This window comes from Chiloscyllium punctatum, chromosome 9 (assembly GCF_047496795.1).
Source record: "Chiloscyllium punctatum isolate Juve2018m chromosome 9, sChiPun1.3, whole genome shotgun sequence".
In the NCBI taxonomy this organism is placed as follows: domain Eukaryota; kingdom Metazoa; phylum Chordata; class Chondrichthyes; order Orectolobiformes; family Hemiscylliidae; genus Chiloscyllium; species Chiloscyllium punctatum.
In genome coordinates, this window is record NC_092747.1 from 17,943,415 (window position 1) to 17,966,995 (window position 23,581).

The following is a 23,581-nucleotide window of genomic DNA, read 5'->3' on the forward strand; positions in this document are numbered from 1 at the left end:
TGTTCAAATAGTTGTCATTTTTACTGTTGTTCCTACCAAAATGGATGACTTCGCATTCATCAACATTGTACCCCATCTGCCAGACCTTTGCCCACTCAAACTATCTGTAATACTCTGCAAACTTTGAGTCCTCTGCACACTTTGCTCTACCATTCACTTTCATATCATCCACAAATGTTGATACGCGACACGTGGTCCCTAACTCCAAATCATCTCTGTAAATTAGGGGGAATTGTGGTCTCTGAAGCGCACTACTAGTCACTGGTCAACCAGAAAAGCACTCATTTATCCCCTCTTTGCTTCCTGTTAGCATAGATAGAGTTGGTTAGCTAATACATTGCCCATAATGTCATGCACCTTTTATCTTATGCTGCAGCCTTTTGTGTGGCACCTTGTCAAATGCCTTTTGGAAATCCAAATACACCACCTCCTACTGGGTTCCTGTTGTCCACTGAGCTCAATGTCTTCATAGAATTCCAGTAAATTAGTTAAACATGATTTGCCTTTCAAGCACCCATGCTGCATCTGTCCAATGAGACAATTTCTATCTACGTGTGTATGTACATATTTTCCCCACTACAGAAGTTAAGTCAACTGGCCTACAATTTCCCATCTTTTGTCTACCTACTTTTTTAAAACAGTGGTATCATATTTGCTGATTATTTTTTTTCCAATCTGCTGGAACTGCCCCAGGGTCCAACAAACTTTGGAAAGTTACCAAAAGCACATTTGCTATTTCTCTTGCCATCTCTTTTTTTTTAAGCAGGGTGCATTCCATCAGGGCCAGGGGACTTATCTACTTTTTAGCTCCATTAGCTTGCCCAGTGCTACCTCTTTCATGACAATGATCATTTCTATGTCCTCACCTATCTTGGTCTCCTTATCATCAATTCCTGGCATCTTTATTTGTGTCCTCCACTGTGAAGACCAACACAGAATACCTGTTCAATGTCTTGACTATTTCCTGTTATTAAATCCCCCTTCTTATCATCTAAAGGACTAATGTCTACCTTCCTATTTTTAATTTTATATATTTGTTAAAACTTTTGCTATCAGTTTTAATATTCTGCGCTAGTTTATTCTGATCGATTTTGTAGTTTTTCTTTTTAAAGGTCAATAGAGCCACAAAGTTATAAAGTTTTCCTGGGTCTTTTAGTTTCCCACTGGTCTTTGCCACTTTGTATGCCTTAACTTTAAATTTGATAGCCTCCCTTATTTCCTTAATCATGGCTGATTACCCCTTTTCCTACAGTCCTTCCTCTTCACTGGTATACATGCTTTTGCTGAGCACTTTGAAAAATTACTTTGAAAAATCCTCCACTGTTCCACCATAAAGTCTTTGCCTCCAGTCTCCTTTAGCCAACTTCTCCCTCATCCCATTGTGGTCTCCTTTGTTTAAACATGGTATCTTTGGTTTTGGATTGCATCTTCTTACTTTCCATCTATATTCTAAATTCAGCCATATTGTGATCGCTCCTTCCAAGAGGTTTCTAACAATGAGATCCTTAATCCTTGGATAGAGCTCTCAAGGATAGTGCCATCAAGGGTTATGGGGATAAGGCAGGAACAGGATACTGATTGAGGATGATCAGCCATGATCATAATGAATGGTGGTGCTAGCTCGAAGGGCAGAATGGCCTACTCCTGCACCTATTGTCTTTTAATTATTCCTCTCATTACGCAAGACTAGATCTAGGATAGCTTGCTCACTCATTGATTCAATTGCAAGCTGTTGAAGAAAGCTATTGTGGATACACTCAATTAATTCCTCCTCGAGGCTGCCTTGACCAACCTGGTTCAACTAGTCAATATATAGAATAAAATCCCCCATGATAATTGCAATACCATTTTTACAGGCATTCCTTTTTTTTTTGCTCGAAAGTAGAGTTGACTTTTGTCCTCCATGAGAACTAAAATCAAAGAACCCAAAGAGGAGCATCTTGCCCTATAATCTGTAAAGTGTGAAAAGTGGTGTAACCTGCTTCTCAGCAACTTCTAGTGGCTGAATAAAATAAATCCCTGACACATTTTTAAAATTATTATTTGGGGATTTTGTTTATCTAACAGTGAACAAATTAACTAACAAACCAAATAAATTCCTTCTGACTACTGACTATTCTCAAATAAAACAAACTTCTAATATATACTGTTGCAGTAAATACAGGTCCCACTCCTATAACAATAGAATTTAATCTCTTGAAATTAGTCAGGTTAGGAGTCTTCCAAAATGTTCTGTGCCTTCTCTGTTGTTTCTTCTGTCAGTTATTGCATCAATGAGGCCCTGATTTGTACTAGTAGAGTTGGCAGCACTATACCTGAATGACATGTACTTTACAAAATTTCAATGAAGTGCTTTTACCTGTTACCATGATTCAGCACCATTTTAAATAAATAAAAGAAGAAAAAATTAGTTCGAGAGTCCATCAGTCCTAAGTCAGCTTGTCACCAACAATTCCTGCACCACCACCTCTACTCCACTGCTTCATCACCAACACCACAGGACCCAACCAACGAAGGTACATATTTGGTGCCACTCCCTGTCCAAATCAATGTTGGAGTCTCATCTCTTGCTGTTGGCCTATCTCAATGTCACAGTGGTGCTCTACAGCCATTAACACCGGATCCAACCCTCAGGTAGCCCCTTTTGCTGCTGTGTCTACTTTGCTGATATCACCTTCACGGATGCAGTAGCTACTGACTCAGATGCCAGGTCATGTGCTCGTCCTGGAAAAGTAAAGGCTTACTTGAGGTGCACAATGGACTCACTTCTCCACGCTTAGCCCACTCGAGGTCCACTTGAGTAACTTGCTCAAACATACCTTTAGACCAAGAGGGACTTGAAATCGCACCTATCTGGCCCAGAGATAGAAACATCACCATTGCACCATAAAGGACCTTCCACAACATTGAGAGATATTAGCCTCTGATATACAGTGCCGGCAGGATTTTGGGGATAACGCATGATTGCAGTCAAATATCATAGCACTTTCTGAACAGTTCTGTTAAGTTATCGAAATAAACTTTGTTTTTAAATCTCTCTGCTGTTTGTACCTGAGCTAGTAAAGGGATTGCTGTGACGGTCTGTGGTAACATACTCTACAGTACTTGTAATAGGTACAATAGCTGAGAAATTTAATTTATACCTGTACTTACTTTAGAGTACGTACTTAGCTGCAAGTTCCTTCAAGCAAGGAACCTGTTGAAATCCACATTTATCCTCTGTGGTTGCAGGGTTCCAAATCGGCCTATGAGGCGATCCTCCTCCAGGCGTCTTTACAGCTTTGCCCATTTAATACTGACAGTGGACGGCACGGTGGCACAGTGGTTAGCACTGCTGCCTCACAGTGCCTAAGACCTGGGTTCAATTCCCACCTCTGGCGACTGCCTGTGTGGACAGTGTCTGTCTGCGTGGGTTTCCTCCGGGTGCTCCGGTTTCCTCCCACAGTCCAAAGCTGTGCAGGTTAGGTGAATTGCCCATGCTAAATTGTTCGTAGTGTTAGGTAAGGTGTATAGGTGGGTTGCGCTTCGGGTTGGTGTGGACTTGTTGGGCCGAAGGGCCTGTTTCCACACTGTAATGTAATCTAATCTAAACTTGAGGCACAGCAATGTGAGTGGCACATTAATGTAACTCATGACCAGGGCATACATAACAGATGATAAAATGGGAAATTGTGCCCAAAATGAGGGGAGAGGGTGTTTTTGAAGAAAGATTTGAGGCAAAAATTATCTTAATGGGGGAGCTTAAAGCAAGCTCCTACTGTGTAAGATTCTGAGGAGAGCTTGACGGGTTAAGGTTTGAGAGAATGTTTCACCTCCTGGTACTGGGGTCATGGAAGTTTTGGAATAAGCATTCCCCAGTTAACACTTGGAGAAATGTTTCCTCTCCAAAGAAAGTTACAGATGTTTGGAAATTTATGTTCCTTAAAGCAGTGGAGGTGAATCATTTAATGTGTTCAATACAGCGATAGATGGCTTCTCAAGTTGTCTGGAACTGATGGTTATGGCAAGCAGGCAATTGGAGTTAAGGCCAAGATCAAATCAGCCATGATCTTATTGAATGATGGAGCAGGATTGAGGGACTATAGTGTCCTACTTGTCCTTTCAAGTATGGGTTTTGAACTTTAATTCTTACCATTTACAGCTCTGATTCGGAGATGCCGGTGTTGGACTGGGGTGTACAAAGTTAAAAATCTCACAACACCAGGTTTAATTGGAAGTCCACTAGCTTTCGGAGCAACACTCCATCAGGTGATTTGTGGAGGGCTCGATCGTAACACAGAATTTATAGCAAAGATTTGCAGTGTGATGTAACTGAAATTATACATTGAAGAATTGATTGTCTGTTAAGCCTTTTCATCTATTAGAATACAGTGATAGTTTCACTTCTTTCATATCTAAATCACAAAACCCTTTTTAAAAAAGTTGCATTCTCAGGTTAGCTGTTAACAATGGTGATAGCTAGACAATGTTGAAGGTGTTAGCCCCCTGTGTTCTCTGTCTATGACCTGGCTTCAACAATCATTTTTTTTCCCTCCCGCATCCATTTTCTATGTTTTCTATACTTTGATGTAATTTCATTCGGGTTCAAAGTGGTTTACAGGTCGGAATGTACTGTATGTTTACACTGAAAATGGGTATGTGCGTTACCCTATTTTTTAATAAAAGGAAACAGGATGAATGCACAATTCAGCTGCTGTGAGTTACTATAAATTACAAGACTCAGAATTCATGACACACTTTTCAAACAGTTTATTGTTGCTCCCTACATAAAACTACAGTCAACTTTGCTTGCTTAAATCCTAAAGTGGTCTTGTTAACTTTTTCATAAAGACAACTATGAGAAGTAAATCAACCTAAAATTAGGTGAGATTTTGATATTTTTGTTCCTTTTTTGATTATGTAATTCAGATTTACAGCATATTGATGGAAGAGGTGAAAATATCTATAGCATATGTTGAAAAGATTTGGCATGTGCTAGATGCTTACAACTGGGGCCAATGTTTATTTTGCTCCTATTGCTGGAATTGTGAACTAACTTTATCATCCCTTTACCCTGCCATCCCCTCAACTATTGCTCTTCACTTTTTTGACTGACTAGGTGTGGTCAGTTAAGGACCACAAGGCAAGCCTGGGAATATAGGGTGTTTCACCAAAGGAGTAGTTCAATAAACTAACTTACTAGGTTGAAGTATTGCTGCTACTGTGAAGTTCCAAAGAATCAATGTTACCTTTTGTGAATACTATTAAAGTACACAAAGGGACATTAGAGTTTGTTTCCCATGCATAAAATTAGAGTTTCTGTTTGATGCTAGAAGTCGTCAATGCAGCAATAATCAGCACATATGATGTTACTGTTTTTGTGAATGCATTCACACAATTTTGGATAGGGAGGATGTTTGTGTAAAAGATAAATCTATGTTCCTAGGAATTTAAATATATTTTAAAGTTTCTGTTGCAAGCAGCCATGAAGCTTGGTGTTCTGGTTTGGGATTTAAGGAGAGTGAAAATACATTTTATTTAGTACCGTTTTATCCTCTGGCTTTTGAAATGTGGCCTATAAGTAGGCGTTCAAGCATTTAAATCAAGTAAGATTTCACAAATGGTAAATGTAGAAATGATTTGTTCTTGGTGATATCAACTAATTGATGGCCAGGCCATTTGGTATGCACTTCCCTTTTGAAGACTGCCACAGAATATTTTATATCTCTTAAACTAAAAGAAAGAGACTGAGTTTAGCACATGCTGAAATTCGGCAATGCCATACTTTCTCAAATGTTGCAGTCATGCTGTCCTACATTTATGTTCAAGTTTGTGATTTTTGAAAAGTCAACTCTGATTATCCACCAATAAGACCAACTACTTCCATTCCTCTATATCCACCTAAAATGGAGTTAGTCAGTAAAAGGGCATATTGGGTTTCTTGGTTCAAAGGCCGGTTTGGTGAGACTTTTTTTTTGTTTCACTCACTGGCTAGGCTAGCATTTATTGCCTGTCTCTAGTTGCCCTTGAAATGGTGGTAGTGAACTGCTGCCTTGAACTACAGGAGTCCATGTGCTGCAAAGTTTGAATTGGATCCTTTGATTTTTAAATTGCTTAGTCCTATTACTTGCTACTTGTGCTGTTTTGGCTCTTTATAGTTTCACAAGGTTTGTTCCTGATTTTTAGCAAAGCCTGGTGGTGTTCCTCACATTCCCTCCTGCACTGTTCATTGCACCCAAGGTTCATCCCCAGCCTTGACAGTAATGGAGGCAAGGGAGTGCAAGGCCAAGAAGTTGGAGTAAATTTTGCTCCACAGCATATGGATGCCCAGTTTTTTTTTCCTAAATTTGTTCAAAGTCGTATCCTGTTTAGCACAGTGCCACACAAGACATGGGAGAGTATCCTTAGTATAAACATGTGACTTTGTCTCGGCAAGGTTTGTGTCGGAATGACTCCAACTAATTATTGCCATGGACAGTTACATCTGAAGCAGGCTGTTCAGTGAGTGTGAGGTCAAGGTGTTTTTCATTATCTGCCACTGGCCCAGTCTAGCAGCGGTGTCCTTTAGAACTCCACCAATGCTGTCATTAGTGCTGCTGCTGAGCCACACTTGGTGATGGATATTGATATCATCCATCGAGAGTATATTATGTGCCTATGGCACCCTCCATTTTTTTTCCTCCAAATAGTGTACAAAGTGAAGGAGCATTGATTTATAAGCCAAGGGGAAGCTGTAAGTGGTGTTCAGCAGGAAGTTTCCTTGCCCATGTTGCCATGAAACTTCTTCAAAGCCAAAGCCAGAGTCCATAATGCAGGCTCCCAAGTCAACTCTCACTCAACTGTATTCTTCTGCTGAGATTGTGATAATTTTTTGGGGACGTTATGTTTCAGAGGTGGTCTGTCAAACTATTGCTTGATTCATGTCAGGACATCACAATAGTTGTGGTTAGCACTGTTGCCTCACAGCACCAAGGCTTTGATTCCAGCCTTGGATGACTGTCGTTGTGGAGTTTGCACATTCTCCCTGTGTCTGCGTGGGTTTCCTCTGGGTGCTCCTGTTTCCTCCCACAATCCAAAGATGTGCAGATCAGGTGAATTGGCGATGCTAAAATTGCCCATAGTGCTTAGGGGGGTATGTAGGTTAGGAGCATTAATTAGGGGAAAATATAGGATAAAAGGGTAGGGGAATAGGTCTGGGTGGGTTACTGTTCGGAGGGTCAGTGTGGACCTGCAGGGCTGAAGGGCCTGTTTCCATACTGTAGGAATTCTATGATCTGTGAGACAGCTCTCCCAGTTTTGACACTAGTTACATGGGACAGATGTTAGGAGGATTTTTTCAAAGATTAAATTTTCCATTTTCATTACCACTGTATAGATGAATGCCAACTAAATTGTTGACTTTCATTTCTTTTTTGGGGAGATTTTACCTTTTCTTTAACTAACTAACTGGATGGCTTGTTAGACCATTTTCAGAGGGCAGTTAAGAGTCAGCCACACTGCAGTAAATCTGGAGTTGTGTAAGCCAGAGCAAGTAAGGATGGCTGGGTTCTTTCCCAAAAAGTGAACCAGATGGGTTTTTAGCACAGTTGACCTTGATTTAACCTTTTTGAGTTTCAGATTTTGCTGGCTTTTATTTTTACTATTATTCACTCATGGTACATATGTGTCACTGGCTGGCAAATATCTATTACCCATACTTAGTTGCCCTTGAGAAGGTAGTGGTGAGCTGCCTGGACCATTGCACTCAGGTTAACCCACAGTGCCCTTTGGGAGGGAATTCCAGGATTTTGACCTCGTGACAATCCAGGCTGGGTAGGCAGCACCAGACTGTATTCTCAACAGATTAATAATGGTTAATGTACTGGGGGCATGGTGCCAATTACCACAGCAGATGATGAAATATGAATTTAATTAATAATTCCAGAATTAAAGGTTGGTCAAATGATAACCACAAAACCACATTTTTGAAATAAGAAAAGACAGCTGGCTCGTGAATGTATTTTTGAGCCATGTAGCCAGGCTGGGAGAGGAGCTGGTGGTTACCATTTTGCTTTGCTTCTACTTGGTTTCATGTTGTATGAATTGGAAATGAAGAATCACTAACATACCTTCAAAACACCAGGTATGTTTATTGTTGCGATTCATCTTAACAAAGACTGGATGAACAGAACAGAAATTGCTGGAAAGTCTCAGCAGGCATGGCAGCATCTGTGGAGAGTGAGCAATCAGTTAAGGTTTAAGTCAAGTTCACAACTATTAGGACCCAAGTCTACTTTGGTATTAACTCCTGACCTCTCTGGTTAAAAGGAAAACAAAGACAAATGGCAAATCGCACCAGTTGATGAACAGTTCAACAAAGTGGATACTCCAATAATTAGGTGACACAAATCAACTTGAAATTTGTAAAAACTCAAAGAGCCTCAAATATCTATAAAGATAATGACACAAATGGCAAACAACAATGAAAGGCAACGTTAATGATTTCTTTTCAAATTTTTATAAAAAGCACAGGTTTACACTTGCACATACACATCAAAGCATTTCAGAGGAGGTTTAACAGCATATGGCCATAAAACCTGGGAGCAGAAGTAGGTCATTCAGTACATTGCATCTGCTCAATGAAGTCATCGTTGATCTGACAATCCACAACACTCTCTCTTTTCTGCCTTTTTTCCCCATAATGCTTGTTTCCCTTACTGGTTTAAAAATATCTGTTTCAGTCTAGAATATACATAATGACTTGATTAGTCCCCTGCAGTAAAGAATTTCACAAATTCCCTACCTTCAGATGAAAGTCCTCCTCCTCTGTCTTAAATATGTGACCACGTATTCCAACATTTATGCCTAAAATTTAATCTCCTGTGGTGGGATTCGAACCTGGGACCCTAAAACATTACTTGGGTCTATGGATTACCGGTCTAGCAACAATATGACCATACCATCTTTCCCTCTCCTGAATGGTGTGAACTGTGTAAGAAGATATACATTTTATTTGTTTCAACTGAATGAGAGATGATTCCTCTTTTTTTAAAAAGGAAATCTCCCATTTAATAACTTTATCATTTCAAAGCACTACCATTTTTAAAGGCAATTGCATAGTCTTCAAATAAGTATTATAAGCTTATCTAGTTGTATATCATAATACTTTGCTGATCTTGCGTACTGTAATGTTCTAATTTAGGAAATGGTAAAATACCAGAATCCAAGGGCATTCTGGTAAGGATTAGTTTAAAAATACAATTTGCAACCCACTGATGCAGTGTAGAACAGCTGATGTGTATGTGTGCGTAACTGTAGCATGAGCCATTGACAAACATAGCCATGTCTTATTGTGGTTTCGTATTACTGAATTAACTAAATGTAATTTTTAATGACGTGAATGAATTATAAATTACTTTTAAAAGCTGGTGTGTGCAGACTTTCAGATCAGGTGGAATAGAAACTTCATTACTGACACTTTCTTTGCCTTTAAAATGATGTAGTCTGTTATCTAGACATCGCTTTTAATTTTATACTTGAGAATTTAATGCTAACTTTTAAGAATAAGAGAAATGTTTAGTTCCCTCCACCATTTTTTTTAAAACTTATTTGGCTATTATTCATTGTGGTAAAAATAATTGCTTCCTGAAAAAAAATGGAAATTGTTTGGTACCCTAAGGTGAATTTCTTTTAGTTTTCAGTTTAGAACTTGTGGAGAAACAAATGACCTTTTTACTAACATTTACTGAGATGATTTGAACTTCTTAATCTAGAAATTCAAATAATAACAGACAAAAGCATTTTTCTGAGCGCCTACACCCAACCTAAAACATTGAGAACCAGTAGGACCTCTGTTTGCCTTGTTTAATTACTTAATCATATTTATGTTTCCTTTTCATGTTAAATTTGGTAGTTAATACTGGTGTTAATGCATAGTCAATATTAGAATTTCAGTACAGTAGGACAGCGAATGAGGGAACGTTTTTTCATGCTCTGCTTATTTTGAACAGAACAAAATCCCAAGCAGTGCAGTTCTAGGTTTTGATAGCTTTGTTTGTCTCTAAAGAGAGCTTTTCAGCTACATGTATCATTCTTGCTGACAATGTATCTCACTGACAGATTTTGATATATTTCATTGTTGCAAAAGAAAGCATATTAACTCATGTAGGCAGAACGAAAAAAGCTAAAGTTGCTGAGAATACAAACCCATGAATAGGAATACAAGTCACTCAGCCCTTTGAGCCTGTTTGATTATTTAATAAGATTGTAGTTGATCTGGTTTTAACCTCATTCCTGCATTTCCCTGAAAACCTATCTCCTTCATCAAAAATTAAATATTCAGCGTGCCCTACCTTTTTTTTGAAGAATAGAGTTGAAAAGATTCTCAACTCGCAGGGAGAAAAATTGATTTATCATCTGTTCTAAATAGTGACTTTATTAAACAAGGCCCCCACCACATATGCACATGCATACATATATGCACATCTCTCTCTCTCTCTCTCTCTCTCTCTCTCTCTCTCTCTCTCTCTCTCTCTCTCTCTCTCTCTCTCTCATGCACATACACACATCAAGGTTCTCCCACAAGAGGAAACATTCTTTCAACATTCATCTGATCATGTCCCGTCAGGATCTTGTATGTTTCAATTAAGTCATCCTTTATTTTTCTAAAAATCCAGATACAAGCCTAGCCTGACTAGCATTTCTTAAAGCAATCTGCTCATCCCAGGTGTTAGTGCAGTAAATCATCATCATTTATCTGCTTCCAATGGATTAGTAGCCTCTCTCAGGTATTTCGCCCAGTACTGTACACAGATGCAATCTCTCCAATTCCCTGTATAACTGAAGTATTACCTCTGTATTCTTGCAATCGCTTACTCTTCCAATGAAACATAACATTGTTAGCTTTCCTGATTTTTTTTTTGCTATACCCGTATACTAACCTTCTGTGTACTAGGATTCATGTACTAGGCCTCCCAGATCTGAGTTCTGCTGCCTCTCCCCACTTACTTTACCTAGATATTTATTTTTGTAGGCTCCTTACACCCTCTTCACAACTAACCTTCCTACTTAGCTTTGTGTCTTCAAGTAAATTTAGCTTCCCAAGCCTTCTCTCCCTTCATACAGTTCATTTGTATCATTATATAAAGAGTTGTGACCCAGCATCAACCTCTTGTACACCCCATGACATCCTACCAGCCTGCAAAGGACCCACTTGTTCCTACCCTCTGCTTCCTGATAGCAAGGCAATCTTCAGTCCTTGCCAATGTATTACTCCCTACACCAGAAGCCTTTATTTTCTGCTAGAGCCTTTGTATGGCACCTTACCACATCCCTTTGGGAAATCAATTACAACATTCCCACTGGTTCTCCTTTTATCTACAGCACACATTATTTCTTCAAAACATTCCTAAACATAACTTCCCTTTGACAAATGTTAAGCTAACTGATCTTTAGTTTCTGCCTATTGCCTTCATATCCCTCCTTGAATAAAGGAGTTAAATTCATTTTTTCCTAATCTAAAATAACTTTCCCCAAATCTCACTGCTTTTTTTAAGACCCTTGGCTGAAATCCATCAGGACATGGAGACTTGTCAATGTGTATTTCCAACATTTTACTTCATACTACTTCCTCAAATTATAATTTTCTTGAGTTCCTTCCCCTTGCCCTTTTTTAGCTTTTGATTTACAATTATTTCTAGGCTGTGATTTGGAGATGCCGGTGTTGGACTGGGGTGTACAAAGTTAAAAATCACAACACCAGGTTATAGTCCAACAGGTTTAATTGGGAAGTACACTACCTCTCGGCGCGACGCTCCATCAGGTGATTGTGGAGGGCTCGATCGTAACATCGATGTGTTACGATCAAGCCCTCCTCGATCACCTGATGAAGGAGCGTCGCTCCGAAAGCAGTGTACTTCCAATTAAACCTGTTGGACTATAACCTGGTGTTGTGATTTTTAAATTTCTAGATTGCACAGGATACAAGTAGCAATGAAGACTGACACAAAATATCATCTGTTCAATTCATCTGGAGTCATGGTGTTATATAGCATGGAAACAGACCCTTAGGTCTGCTTGTCCTATCCTTAGGTCAGACTTGTCCATGTTGACCAAGTTTCCCAAACTAAACCCATCCCATCTGCCTGTGTTTGGCCCATGTCTACTACTAAAATACTGGAATCAATTCTGACACCAGGGTGATGGAGTTTGCACCATTAATACATTATTAATGAAACCTAATTACACCGTTGCAGTTGCTATCTAATTTGAAATATTTCCAGCACTTTCTGATAGTTGAACCATGGGAAATGCAGGGTACGGGGATAGGGTAGGGGAGGAGTCAGTGGGATCCTCTTCAGGCAGTCGATTTGGACTTGGGACAAATGGCTGTTTCCAAGCAGTAGGGATTCAATGATTCTATTTATTTCTTAGGCCATTGTTATAGTGTACCAAATAAGACCCATCACAAGACTAACTTCCACTTCAGTTATCAGGCGATTGGTATTTCCTGAACTGTGCAAGTAAATGGCATTTAACTAGAGCCAGCCACGTCAAGCTGCTTCCCGATCAAATTTTGTACTCTAATAGTAATTTGGCTGTTTTTGGGCCAAATATTGTTGATTAGAACTTGCATCTTTTTCATGCCTTTAGCTGCCATTCTAGCAGCCTCCAAGGTCAGTATGTCTTTTACATGGTTGGAGACCAAACTATACTAAGTAATCCAGGTGTGGTCTTGCCAATGCTCTGTACTGCTGCAACAAGACACTGTATTTTTGAATCCTTGCTCAATTCTGTTCTCTTGCTCTGACATGCTTTGGTAGCTCACTTTTGCTTGCTGTCCATGCTGAGAGGTGTTATCTGTTAAAAAGAGAATCTGTGAAATGGCCATGTGTTGAGAACTTAAGGATATCTACAAACTTTTATGTCTGCAAAATATAGAAGTAACCAATTAAACAACCATTGTTTAGAGTCAGCTTGAGACTGTTTGAAACTGCATGTTCTTTATCTTCCTGTATTGTGCACTCCTTTTTTTTAAATTTTATATCTGTGCTTGAGTGTTTTGATGTTTTATTGATTTTTCTCAGAATTAGTAAGCAATTAAATTCCACTTTCTGCTTGAGAAATTGTTGTATTGGCTCTTTTTTTTGATCTGGCAAGCTTTCTTTCAGTTATAATGTAACTGGCATGTTAAAAAGAAGTAAAAAATCTTTAGTTAATTGAAGAAATCAAAAAGAGGAGAGCTGATTTGCCCCTCCTCACCTGGTTCTAATAACTGCTTTGCTTCAGCTTTGGCAGACCTAACTAGATCATTTTAAAAATTTTTCCAGGGTATGTTACTATTTCTTTAGATAAAAAGTAATATTTCAAGTGCATTCAGTTACTTCTTAAAATTTTGGTGATGTTGATGTTTAGGCTGTAAAGCATTATTTTGGAGGGAGGGCAAAGTGTATCTGCATCTTGTATGCTTTTACTCCTTGGTACATAACTTACACAAAATAACTATAGAAGATGCAGTTTTAACTTGTAGCTGCTTTTGTACATAATCTCTTGATTTGTGGTTTGTGAACATGCGCTTACTGATATCAGCAAAAGGATCATAACTTCAACACAGTAATTTCTTGCTTCTTGGATTCCAGATGAAATTTAATCTCTTATTTAATTTTATTTGGAATGTGTCCTAAAACTTTTTTTAAAAAACTTTCTTTAGTTAAGATGGGATGATGCAACAGCTTCAGGGCCAGAGAGGCTGTTTAGAAATCATTATCACCTGGTATACCAATTAAAAATTAGGTCATAACTTGTTCCACAATACATAATGTTGAGGCCTTGTTATATTATTCCAGCGAAGAAGGGAAGTTCATCTTCAGAAAATATTAAAATGAACAATTAGTCTGCTGGAACTTCAGTAGTGCACCCACTTGTGGGAACAGGAATTTACGGACTTCAAGCTCTGCATCTCCATGTTTTTTAAACAAACAACCAGGAGTTGTTGACTGTTTGTCAGTTATAGTGACAACAAAAGTTAACTTTCACCAGTTATAATAGCAAAATCCAGACTATTTATCCTGAAAGATTAGTGCAAATAAAAAAAAATCAAATATCCTGAAATTCCAAACTTTATGCAGGAATCATTTGAAGGCTCTTGTTGATGAATGTGCTTTTTCATTTCATTTTGCTTAAGTATATCTGTTAAGAGGTATTTTACCTCTTCTGTTGTTGCAAATTTGTTTAGTGCCCCTGAGTAAGACTTGGTGGAGCAAAATCAGCAAGCGATACACTGTCTGAAATGCTACTCTGTGATGCACAGGATGTTGTAACCATGTTAGCTAAAACTGTTAGAATACATAAATGTAACTTTTAAATTAGTTGGGATTATTGGATCCAATATCATATTCATCATTGAGTTTTCAATTTTTTGCATTGAAAAACATTTATTTTAAATACTAAAACATACTCTACTGGCACATTCTCCTTTTTAAACAATAAAAACAACAGATCAGATGGAGCAATTAAACTGAAAAGTAACAAAAAGGCAATTGAGTATTGGGATTCGCCTTTTTTGTCTTGCAAGAGAAGTAACTCCTAAAGCAAACTTTTGACCATGAGGAAAATTGTCAGTTCAAATCTGCTACTGTTGTAATTTAACAGGTGGTCTGTTGATGACATGAATGACTCAGTTGCAGCTCTTGCAAACATGCTAGAGGCCACATTCAGATGCTGAATCAACAAGGCAAGTGAAACTTGTTTGACCTGACAATGATTTGGCTCACAGCTGGAAATTTCAGTCAATCAAACTACCCTATGTAGTCTGGAACTGAAGTCAAGTGGCCACAAGATGCTGCTGTGAAAACTGAGCTTCTGAGCATTCTTTCATATCACTGTAGTTTTGACTGGATTTGTTTGTCGCCTGTGTCTGCGCAACTGGGTCCCAAACAACAGGTTTGTTTCTTTTCGCAACCACCCACTAAGGCTTTGGAATGTGGGCTGCAAAAAGGGCAGAGCCTGAAGTGACTTTCCAGATTCATACATTGCCTAAGCCAAGAAACTAATGATGAAGATTGTTAAGCCTACTCTGAATATTGCAACACAGTAGGTTTGATAAAACTGTGAGGAAGCTTTTTGCTTTGTAGCCACGATTTAGCTTTCATTTTCAGCTACAGTTGATCTAGAAAAACTGTTACCAATTTAAGTCATTTATTTGCTCAATCTTTGACAATGATGATTAAAGATACTTCACTGCGGCAAGATCCAGACCTCAGGAAAGAATTGGCTTTACTAGCCCAGGGATGCGACCTTGTCTTTCCGTCGAGATTTAAGAAGAGGCTGAAGGCTTTTCAGCAAGTCCAGGTTGGGCTCAGTTTTTCTTTTTATCTTTTTATCTTTTTAAAAATTTTTAAATTTGAAGAAACCATGTGCGCTTGAATAATTTAGTGACTCAGCACTTGATAAGCGCAAGACCTAGTAATTAATAGTTTGTCTGGGATAGAATCAAGTGACTAGTTGAATCAATTAGAAATGACAGTTCTTGCCTATAAATAAAAATGCAATTCTGTTTCAGAAGCTGTGTTTTAAAGTAAATTGTATAAAATTGATAAGCAATGTTTAATTACCAAACTTTAATTTTTAAAGTAGTTTTGGCTACTTATACGTTTTTATGCACGGTGTGATGCTTCAACATTCTATGTAATAATGTGGAGGTACTGGGGTGGACAAAGTCAAAAATCACAACGCCAGGTTATACTCCAACAGGTTTATTTGATACTGCAAACTTTCAGAGCTGCCACTCCTCCTTCAGACTAGCTACCTAAGTAAGGAGCAGGATCTCCAAAAGCTTGTGGTTTCAAATAAATCTGTTGGACTATAATTTAGTATTATGTGATTTTTGACTGAATCTATGATGTTAAGGAAGATTTTCATTTTTGATAGATACTCATTTTTTTTAAAAAATGAAGTGAGGGGAGAAGATATCTCTGTAGAACCTGTCTGAAATTGTTGGAATTTGCAAAGTTTGAGCATGGCAGTCAGTAAATGCTTGCTGCATTTGTACCAGCTTTATTTACTGTTTTTATCTACTCCTATCTTAGTTAGAAGTTTTGACTACCCTGCTCAGCAAATTCTTAATATTCAATTTTCATATGGGAAATTGAGAAAATATCATAGCTATGATACATTATATTCACATTGTTCAACCTTGTTTTTTTAAAAAAAGGAGCCATTAGTAAACAAGCTAAGAATTCTTTTGTTTGTTACTGGATATGATTTTTTGAAAGTTTTGTTTGGCCCTAACCGGAAGCACCACTGATCCCATTTCAACTGTTCTTGAGATATTTTTAAATCTTCAGTTTGCTGGAAGTTGCGTTTACAGCTTTCTAAGCTAGAAAAGAATCAGCCAGGATTTATATTCGGAATTCTAGTGAGCATATGAATATGTACCTGTTATTGTGGAGTAGGTTAGGCAGGAACACACAATGAATCAAAAGGTAAAAGTCACTATAGTCCAAGTGGACCATATGGCTGCGCTGTCATTAAAAAGAAATGACTGATAGTGATTTAACCTGAGCCTCACCATGCTTCAGACAAAGGGAGAGATTGAGAGGGAAAGTCCTTCGTGGTAACCTCTACCATGCAAGAATTTGATCTATCTCATTGGCATTACTGTGCATTGCAAAGAGCCATCCAACCAACTGAGCTAATAATCCTAACCAGGATAGAGTCATACTGATGTGCAGCACAGAAACACCCTTTGGTGCAACTCGTCAGTGCCAACCAGGTATCCTAAATAAATCTAGTCCCATTTGACGCATATTTCTCTCAATCCTTCCAATTCATATACCCATCCAGATGCCTTTTTTAAATGTTGTAATTGTGCCAGACTCCTCCACTTCCTCTGACTCATTCTATACATGCAATACCCTCTGTGGTGGCGGGGTGGGATGCTCTTCAATGAGTGGATGTGGACTCAATGGGCTATTGGGATTCTTTGATTCTATAATTATTTCATTTTTGTTCTCGCTATGGTTTTGTTTTCTGTTCAGTATTTTGCATATGCTACTTAATTCAAGTGTACACTTTTTGTTCAGAGTTATCTTAGAAAGGATTCTTCTAATTTCTTGAAAAGGAAAATCCTGGATCCAATGTAGAGAGCCACTGACATGGATCTAATTACTAGAATTACAGTGGAATAGTGCATAAAAGTACTACTGGCAGCTGTTCTACTGACTGCAATAACCAGCCCTGTATTCTTGGTATACTTACATTGCTGGGAAAGTTGCAATGTGATCAAGTTGCTGCACCCTTCCGCTGTTCTTATGTTGTCCAAGCTACTTGACCAATTGGTGAAAAACAAATTTTTTCCACAAATTATATATGGAAAGATCCAAGCCATATCTTAGGGAATGGAGCTTGGAGTAGGTGCTATCACTGGTTTCCAGTTCTTTCCACTGAGTCTCAGACTGAACCAGTTTGTAACTTGAGTGATTTAGTATACCACACTAAAGCTTCTATATAAATGCCCATTGTTGCTATAAATGCAGTATGGGAAATTGTTAGCACCAAGACATTCAATAGAGTTTTTTAGTTAAATAATAAAAACCTGCAGGTGATGGTGTTTCCATGTAATTGCTGATCTTTCCTCCTAGATGGTTGTGGGTTTGTAAAGTGTTGTCTAAGAGGCCTTGCTAAGTTGCTGCACTGCATCTTGTAGATGGCAAACACTGCTGCTACTGGGCATTAGTGTTTAGATATTTATTTGAATATTTATGAATGTTGCGCCAACTGTACTTGCTGCTTCATGGCATTCAGCTTCATGTGTTGTTGGGGCTGTACTCTTCCAAGCAAGTGAGGTGTTCTATCACTACTGGTGACTTGTATTGTAAATGGTGGACAAGCTTTGGGGAGTTAGAGGAGTTATTCACCCAGCCTCAGACCTGCTCTTGTTGTCACAGTATTTATATGGCTTGTTCAGTTCAGTCTCTCGTCACTGGTAGCCCCAGGATGATATGCGAGATTGTGATGGTTGTACTACTGAATATCAAGTGGTTAAATTATCTCTTGTTAGAGACAATCATTGTCTGGCATTTGTGTGATGTGAATATCTCTTGTCAATCCAAACCTGGATAGGTGGTCCAACTCCTCCATGCTGACCAAATATCCTAAATTAATCTAGTCCCATTTGGCCCATATCCCTCTGAAATCCTTCCTATTAATGTACCCATCAGATACCTTTTAAATGTTGTAATTGTACCAGCCTTCACCCCCTTCTGGCTGCTCATTCTATACACAAACCACTCTCTGCATGAAAAAACTGCACCTGAGATCCCTTTTAAATCTCTCCCCTCACTTTTTAAACCCACGCCCTCTAGTTTTGGACTCCCCCACCCCAAGGAAAAGACCTGTCTATTCACCCTATCCACACCTCTCCTCTCCTGATCTTATAAACCAGTGTAAGGTCACCCCTCAATCTCCAACACTCCAGGGAAAATAGCCCAAGTCTATTCAACCTCTCCCTGTAGCTCAAACCTTCCAACATCCTTGTAAATCTTTTCTAAACCCGTTCAAGTGTCACAACATCCTTCCTACAGCAGGGAGACCAGAATTGCACGCAGTATTCCAAACGTGGCCTAACGTTCTGTGCAGCTGCAACTTGGCCTCCCAACTCCTGTATTCAATGCACTGACCAATAAAGTCAAGCATACCAAACGCTGCCTTCACTATCCTATCCTGTCTAACTGCAACTCCACTCTCTCTCTCCAAAGAATTGTGATCCTGCACTCCAGCTCTAATCCTGTATTTGTTTCCAGCAAGCAATTGTAATTTTTGCTAACTCTAAAAGTAAAATTTATACAACTTTCTAGCCTCGTACAATGAAATAACATGTTCTTGCTCTACAGACCCACGTCCGTTTCAGGAAAAGTGAATTCCATTACTTTTGCTTTCCATTTGTTCCTTTCTCTGACAAATGCAGAAATTGAAAAAGTGACACTTTCTGAAGTTAGTGCCTATGTTGGAAGTATAACAGAAAAAGCTTGCAGAAAAACTAAGCAAAAGCAGCAAATGATCTTTAAAATCTCTATAATGTGAAAACTGGTCACTTGGCCCAGCAAGTCTACACCAACCCTCAAAAGAGCATCCCACCCAGACCCATCCCCTTACCTTATTCCTGTAACCCTGTATTTCCCACAGCTAACACACTGACACATCCATGAGCACTGTGGGCAATTTAGCATTACCAATCCACCAAAACTACACACATTTGGACTGTGGAAGGAAACCAGACCACCCAGCGGAAACCCAAGCAGACACAAGGAGAATGTCTGTGTGAAGTTTGCAAAATTGTCCAATGGTGTGATTAAACCTGGGTCCCTAGCATTGTAAGGCAGTGGTGCAAACCACTGAGCCATTCTCTCTCCCCTTCTGTGAGAATAAAATGTTTATGGGAATTATTTGATCTCTACAAACTGGAATGTACAGCACACTGGTAACTTTGTTTGAGTAAACCATGAAACTTTGAGCATTCTTGTATAGTTAATTTGTTATGTATCCTCACCTATTCCTTGTGGAGCCAATGACCAGTGCTCAGAATGAAAAGGAAGGCTGGGTTAAGTTTATTTTTGCTGCTATACCCTTTTTTATCTTGTATATCTGTATTTACTATTTAGTTTTTTTTGTCTTCAACTTGCTATTTTTGAAATGACTGGCTGTATTCTATTCAGTTGAAAGCCAATAGTCAATCCTTATCTTGAAATGCTTTTGAAATCCAATGATCAAAAACATACTGGAATGTACCAAATAGAAGTAGACTATTTTCAACATCACTTGGAACAGAATAAGTGGAGGTTATCTCCTCAACAAAATAACAGGTTATGCTTATATAGGAAAGTGAGACAACATGTATTAATAATAATAATAATAATACCAAAATCGGACTTTTTTTAAACTAAAAATCAGAGCTGAATTGAAGAATCACCATTGAAGTTGTCAATGTAAGCACTAGGATTTTGGCCTAATCTCTTGCTAAATATAAGCACCTGTTTCATGTTTGTTGATGAGCTTTGAATTTGTAGAATATTAAGCAAACCTAAGGTATCCATCTAAAAATAAACCACCTGGTTGGAGGTGGCATATGACCGTGCACAGGGAATTGGCTGATGAGCAGAAAATGGTGCATGAGGTTAAGGGATTATTTCCTTAGTGTGTTTTAAGATTTGTAGCTCAGGTTGAGGTTCTGGATGTAGGTTTGCTCACTGAGCTGGAAGGTTAATTTCCAGGTGTTTTGTCACTTTACTAGGTAATATCTTCAGGGGGCCTCCAGGCGAAACACTGTTCATGATTTCTGCTTTCTATTTGTGTTTGGATTTCTTTGGGTTGGTGACGTCATTTCCAGTGGCGATGTCAGTTCCTGTTCTTTTTCTCAGAGGGTGGTAGATGGGGGTCTAACTCGGTTTGTTGATAGAGTTCTGGTTGGAATGCCATGCTTCTGGGAATTCTCTTGTGTCTCTCTGTTTGGCTTGTCCTAGGATGGATGTGTTGTCCCAGTCGAAGTGGTGTCCTTCCTTGTCTTATGCAAGGATATGAGCGAGAGGGGATCATATCGTTTTATGGCTAGTTGGTGTTCATTTATTCTGGTGGCTAGTTTTTTGCCAGTTTGTCCAATGTAGTGTTTGGTACAATTCTTACATGGTATTTTGTAAATGATATTGGTTTTGCTTCTTGCCTGGATAGGGTCTTTCAAATTCATTAGCTGCTGTTTTAATATGTTGGGTTTGTGGGCTACCATGATGCCAAGGGGTCTCGGTAGTCTGGCAGTCATTTCTGAGATGTCTTTGATGTAGGGGAGAGCGGCTAGGGTTTCTGGATGGGTTTTGTCTGCTTGTTTGAGTTTGTTGCTGAGAAAATCAGTGGACTGTGTTCATTGGATCTTTTTCAATGCACAGTATAGGTGATTTTCCTCTTCTCTACGTAGTTCCTCTGTGCTGCAGTGTGTTGGCTTGTTGAAATAATGTTCTGACGCAGCATCATTTGTGCACAGGATACATGAACATCAACTAGCCCCAAAACGACATGACCCTCTCACTAGTATCCCTACATATAGATAAGGAAGGAACCACTTCGACTGGGACAACACATCCATCCTAGGACAAGCCAAACAGAGAGACACAAGAGAATTCCCAGAAGCATGGCATTCCAACCAGAACTCTATCAACAAACAGAGTTAGACCCCCATCTACCACCCTCTGAGAAAAAGAACAGGAACTGACATCGCCACTGGAAATGACGTCACCAACCCAAAGAAATCCAAACACAAATAGAAAGCAGAAATCATGAACAGTGTTTCGCCTGGAGGCCCCCTGAAGATGTTACTTAGCAGGGTGATGAAACGTCTGGAAATTAACCTTCCAACTCAGCGAGCGAACCTACATCTGGATTCTTTCCTCCATTGACAATCTGTAACCGTTGGGGTTCCATGGGGATCACTGCTTTGCAATATATTTTAGTGACTTGAAGGAGTGAAGCGAATGTACTCTAGTCAAACTTGCACACACAAAGTGGTGGAAATGCAAGTTGCGAAGGGAATACAAACTGATTGCAGAGATATTGATGGGTTAAGTAAATGAGCAAAAAGTTGACAAATGGAGTGTAACGCAGGGAAATGTGTTTTTTCATTTTGGAAGAGAAAATAAAAACAGTAATTTTAGAGAAAATCTATAGAAAAGTGCAATACAAAGAAACTTGGGAGTACTTTTTCACAAAACAAAGTTTAGCATGCAGTTGCAGCAGATTATCAGGAAGGAGTGTGGAACATTGACCTTTATTTCAAAGGATTTAGAGTATATAAGAGGAAGAAAATCTTCAAATTTACAAGGTGCTGGTGAGGCCTCATCTGGAGTACTGTGAACAGTTTTGGCTGCCTTGTTTGAGGGATGATCTCACTTTGTAGGAGACAGTACAGCGAATATTCCATAGAATGATTGTCTTATGAGCAAAGTCTATAGAGTTTGAGACTCTACTGGAGTTTAGAAGAAAGGAAAGTGATCACATTGAAACATACAGAATTTTTAAGGGTTTGACAGGGTAAATTCTGAATGTTTCTCTTGTGGAAGTTCTAGGACCAGAGGGTATAGCCTCAGAATAAAGGGGCACAATTTAAGGCTGCAATGAGGTATTCCTTATGAGGCTTGAGTCTTTGGCATTCCTTGCCACAGAAGTCTGTGGGGTACAGTCCTTGTGTAAATTTAAAGCTGAGATAGATGTACAGATGCATGCACACACCTGATCAGTAGGGAAATCGAGGGTTATGGATGAGAGGAATTATGGGTGAGCCATAATCTTTAATAAATGGCAGACAGGCTTGAGTGGCCAAATGATCTATTCCTGTTCCTTTTTATTATGGCCTTCACTTGAATATGGGATTATGTATTTGAATGCTGTATTTGTATTTGTTATGCTCTTAAGATGTTAGTGATTCTTCGATTTTATAGCAGAAAATTAGAAAGTGTAGAAACAGCTAGAGTTTCTCTTTTTTTAAATAGAATATTCATCCAGGTATAAAATTTGTCATAAACAGAATGCATTTTTGTTGGATAAAATGTTTTAATTATCAAGCTGGTTGACTTTTCCATGACTGACTAAACACATATATAATGCAAGAAAGACAATCTTGCCTCTTTGCTTCTCTGGCTTTTTCCTTCCATGTTATTTAATAACTATGATGCCTCTGTTTTGAAATGGCTCTCACTCTGTAAACTTACAACGAATATTATCTACTATAGCCACTATGCGCCAGCAGTCATATAATCAGGTTCTTCGACAGTACCTCAGTATCAAGGAATGTCTTAATTTTGGTCTTGGTTTGATGTGTTCAGAAATGACTGGTAAGCCTGATGTATGATCTACAGATTCTGTAACATAAGAGACAGGTGATGCTTGAAAGGTTGGCAGGAAGGCTTGCTTTGAAATTTGTGTACTCCCTCCGATGCTTTGAATTAACATCTGCACATTCCCAACGAAGTGTTGGAGAAAACTCTTTTGGAAAAACTGCCATCTCGGTGAGTCAAAAGACAGGGTCTCCATGAGCTTGCAGATGTTTGACCTTTTTCAGTAATGCTTTGAGGACATCTTTAGGCCATTACTGCTTTTATCTCCTGCCACAGCTAAGTTCTAAATAGAGAAATTTATTTGGGGGTCTAGTGTCATTTATAGAAATGACTTCTCCTGCCCAGCAGTGCTTATTTTTGAGCGATTAGCACCTCCGTGTTGGAAGAGCTGGCTTGAGAAACAACATTACTGTAGGGCCATCTTTCTTATGATCAGTTTTGCAGGATTTTGTGAATATACTACTGGCACCTCCTCTAGTGTTTTTAAAGTTCCAGAAACACATAGGAGTGCAGTGTTCACAACTGGCTGGTATCCCTCGATTACTGGTTTTCATAATCTGCCTAAGGATGAACCAGCACGTCAAAGGCAAGGATAAATTTGACTGTCCATGTCTGCCTTTGTCAAAATGAGGCTCCCAAAATACATTGTCAACTCCCTCTCTGAAGTAGATGAGAAAATGACCTGGAACTCTGTTTTTCTTTATTCATTACAGGAAATGTGTGTAGTGGAATAAGCCAGCAGTACTTGA

At 38.9% G+C, this 23,581-nt stretch overlaps 1 protein-coding gene across 3 annotated transcripts in view; it reads left to right on the forward strand.

Moving 5' to 3' along the window:
- Nucleotides 1–23,581, forward strand: part of ppp2r3b (protein phosphatase 2, regulatory subunit B'', beta) — a 122,652-nt gene that overhangs the window by 21,497 nt on the left and 77,574 nt on the right. Inside the window, exon 1 of one of the 3 annotated variants that reach the window (XM_072576933.1) lies at nucleotides 14,759–15,306. The exons of the other annotated variants lie outside the window; for them this stretch is intronic. Within the exon in view, the coding sequence (XP_072433034.1) occupies nucleotides 15,175–15,306 (132 nt within the window). The 5' untranslated portion in view covers nucleotides 14,759–15,174. Of the gene's footprint in view, nucleotides 1–14,758; nucleotides 15,307–23,581 lie in introns of those variants that run through there. 3 annotated transcript variants of the gene reach the window in all.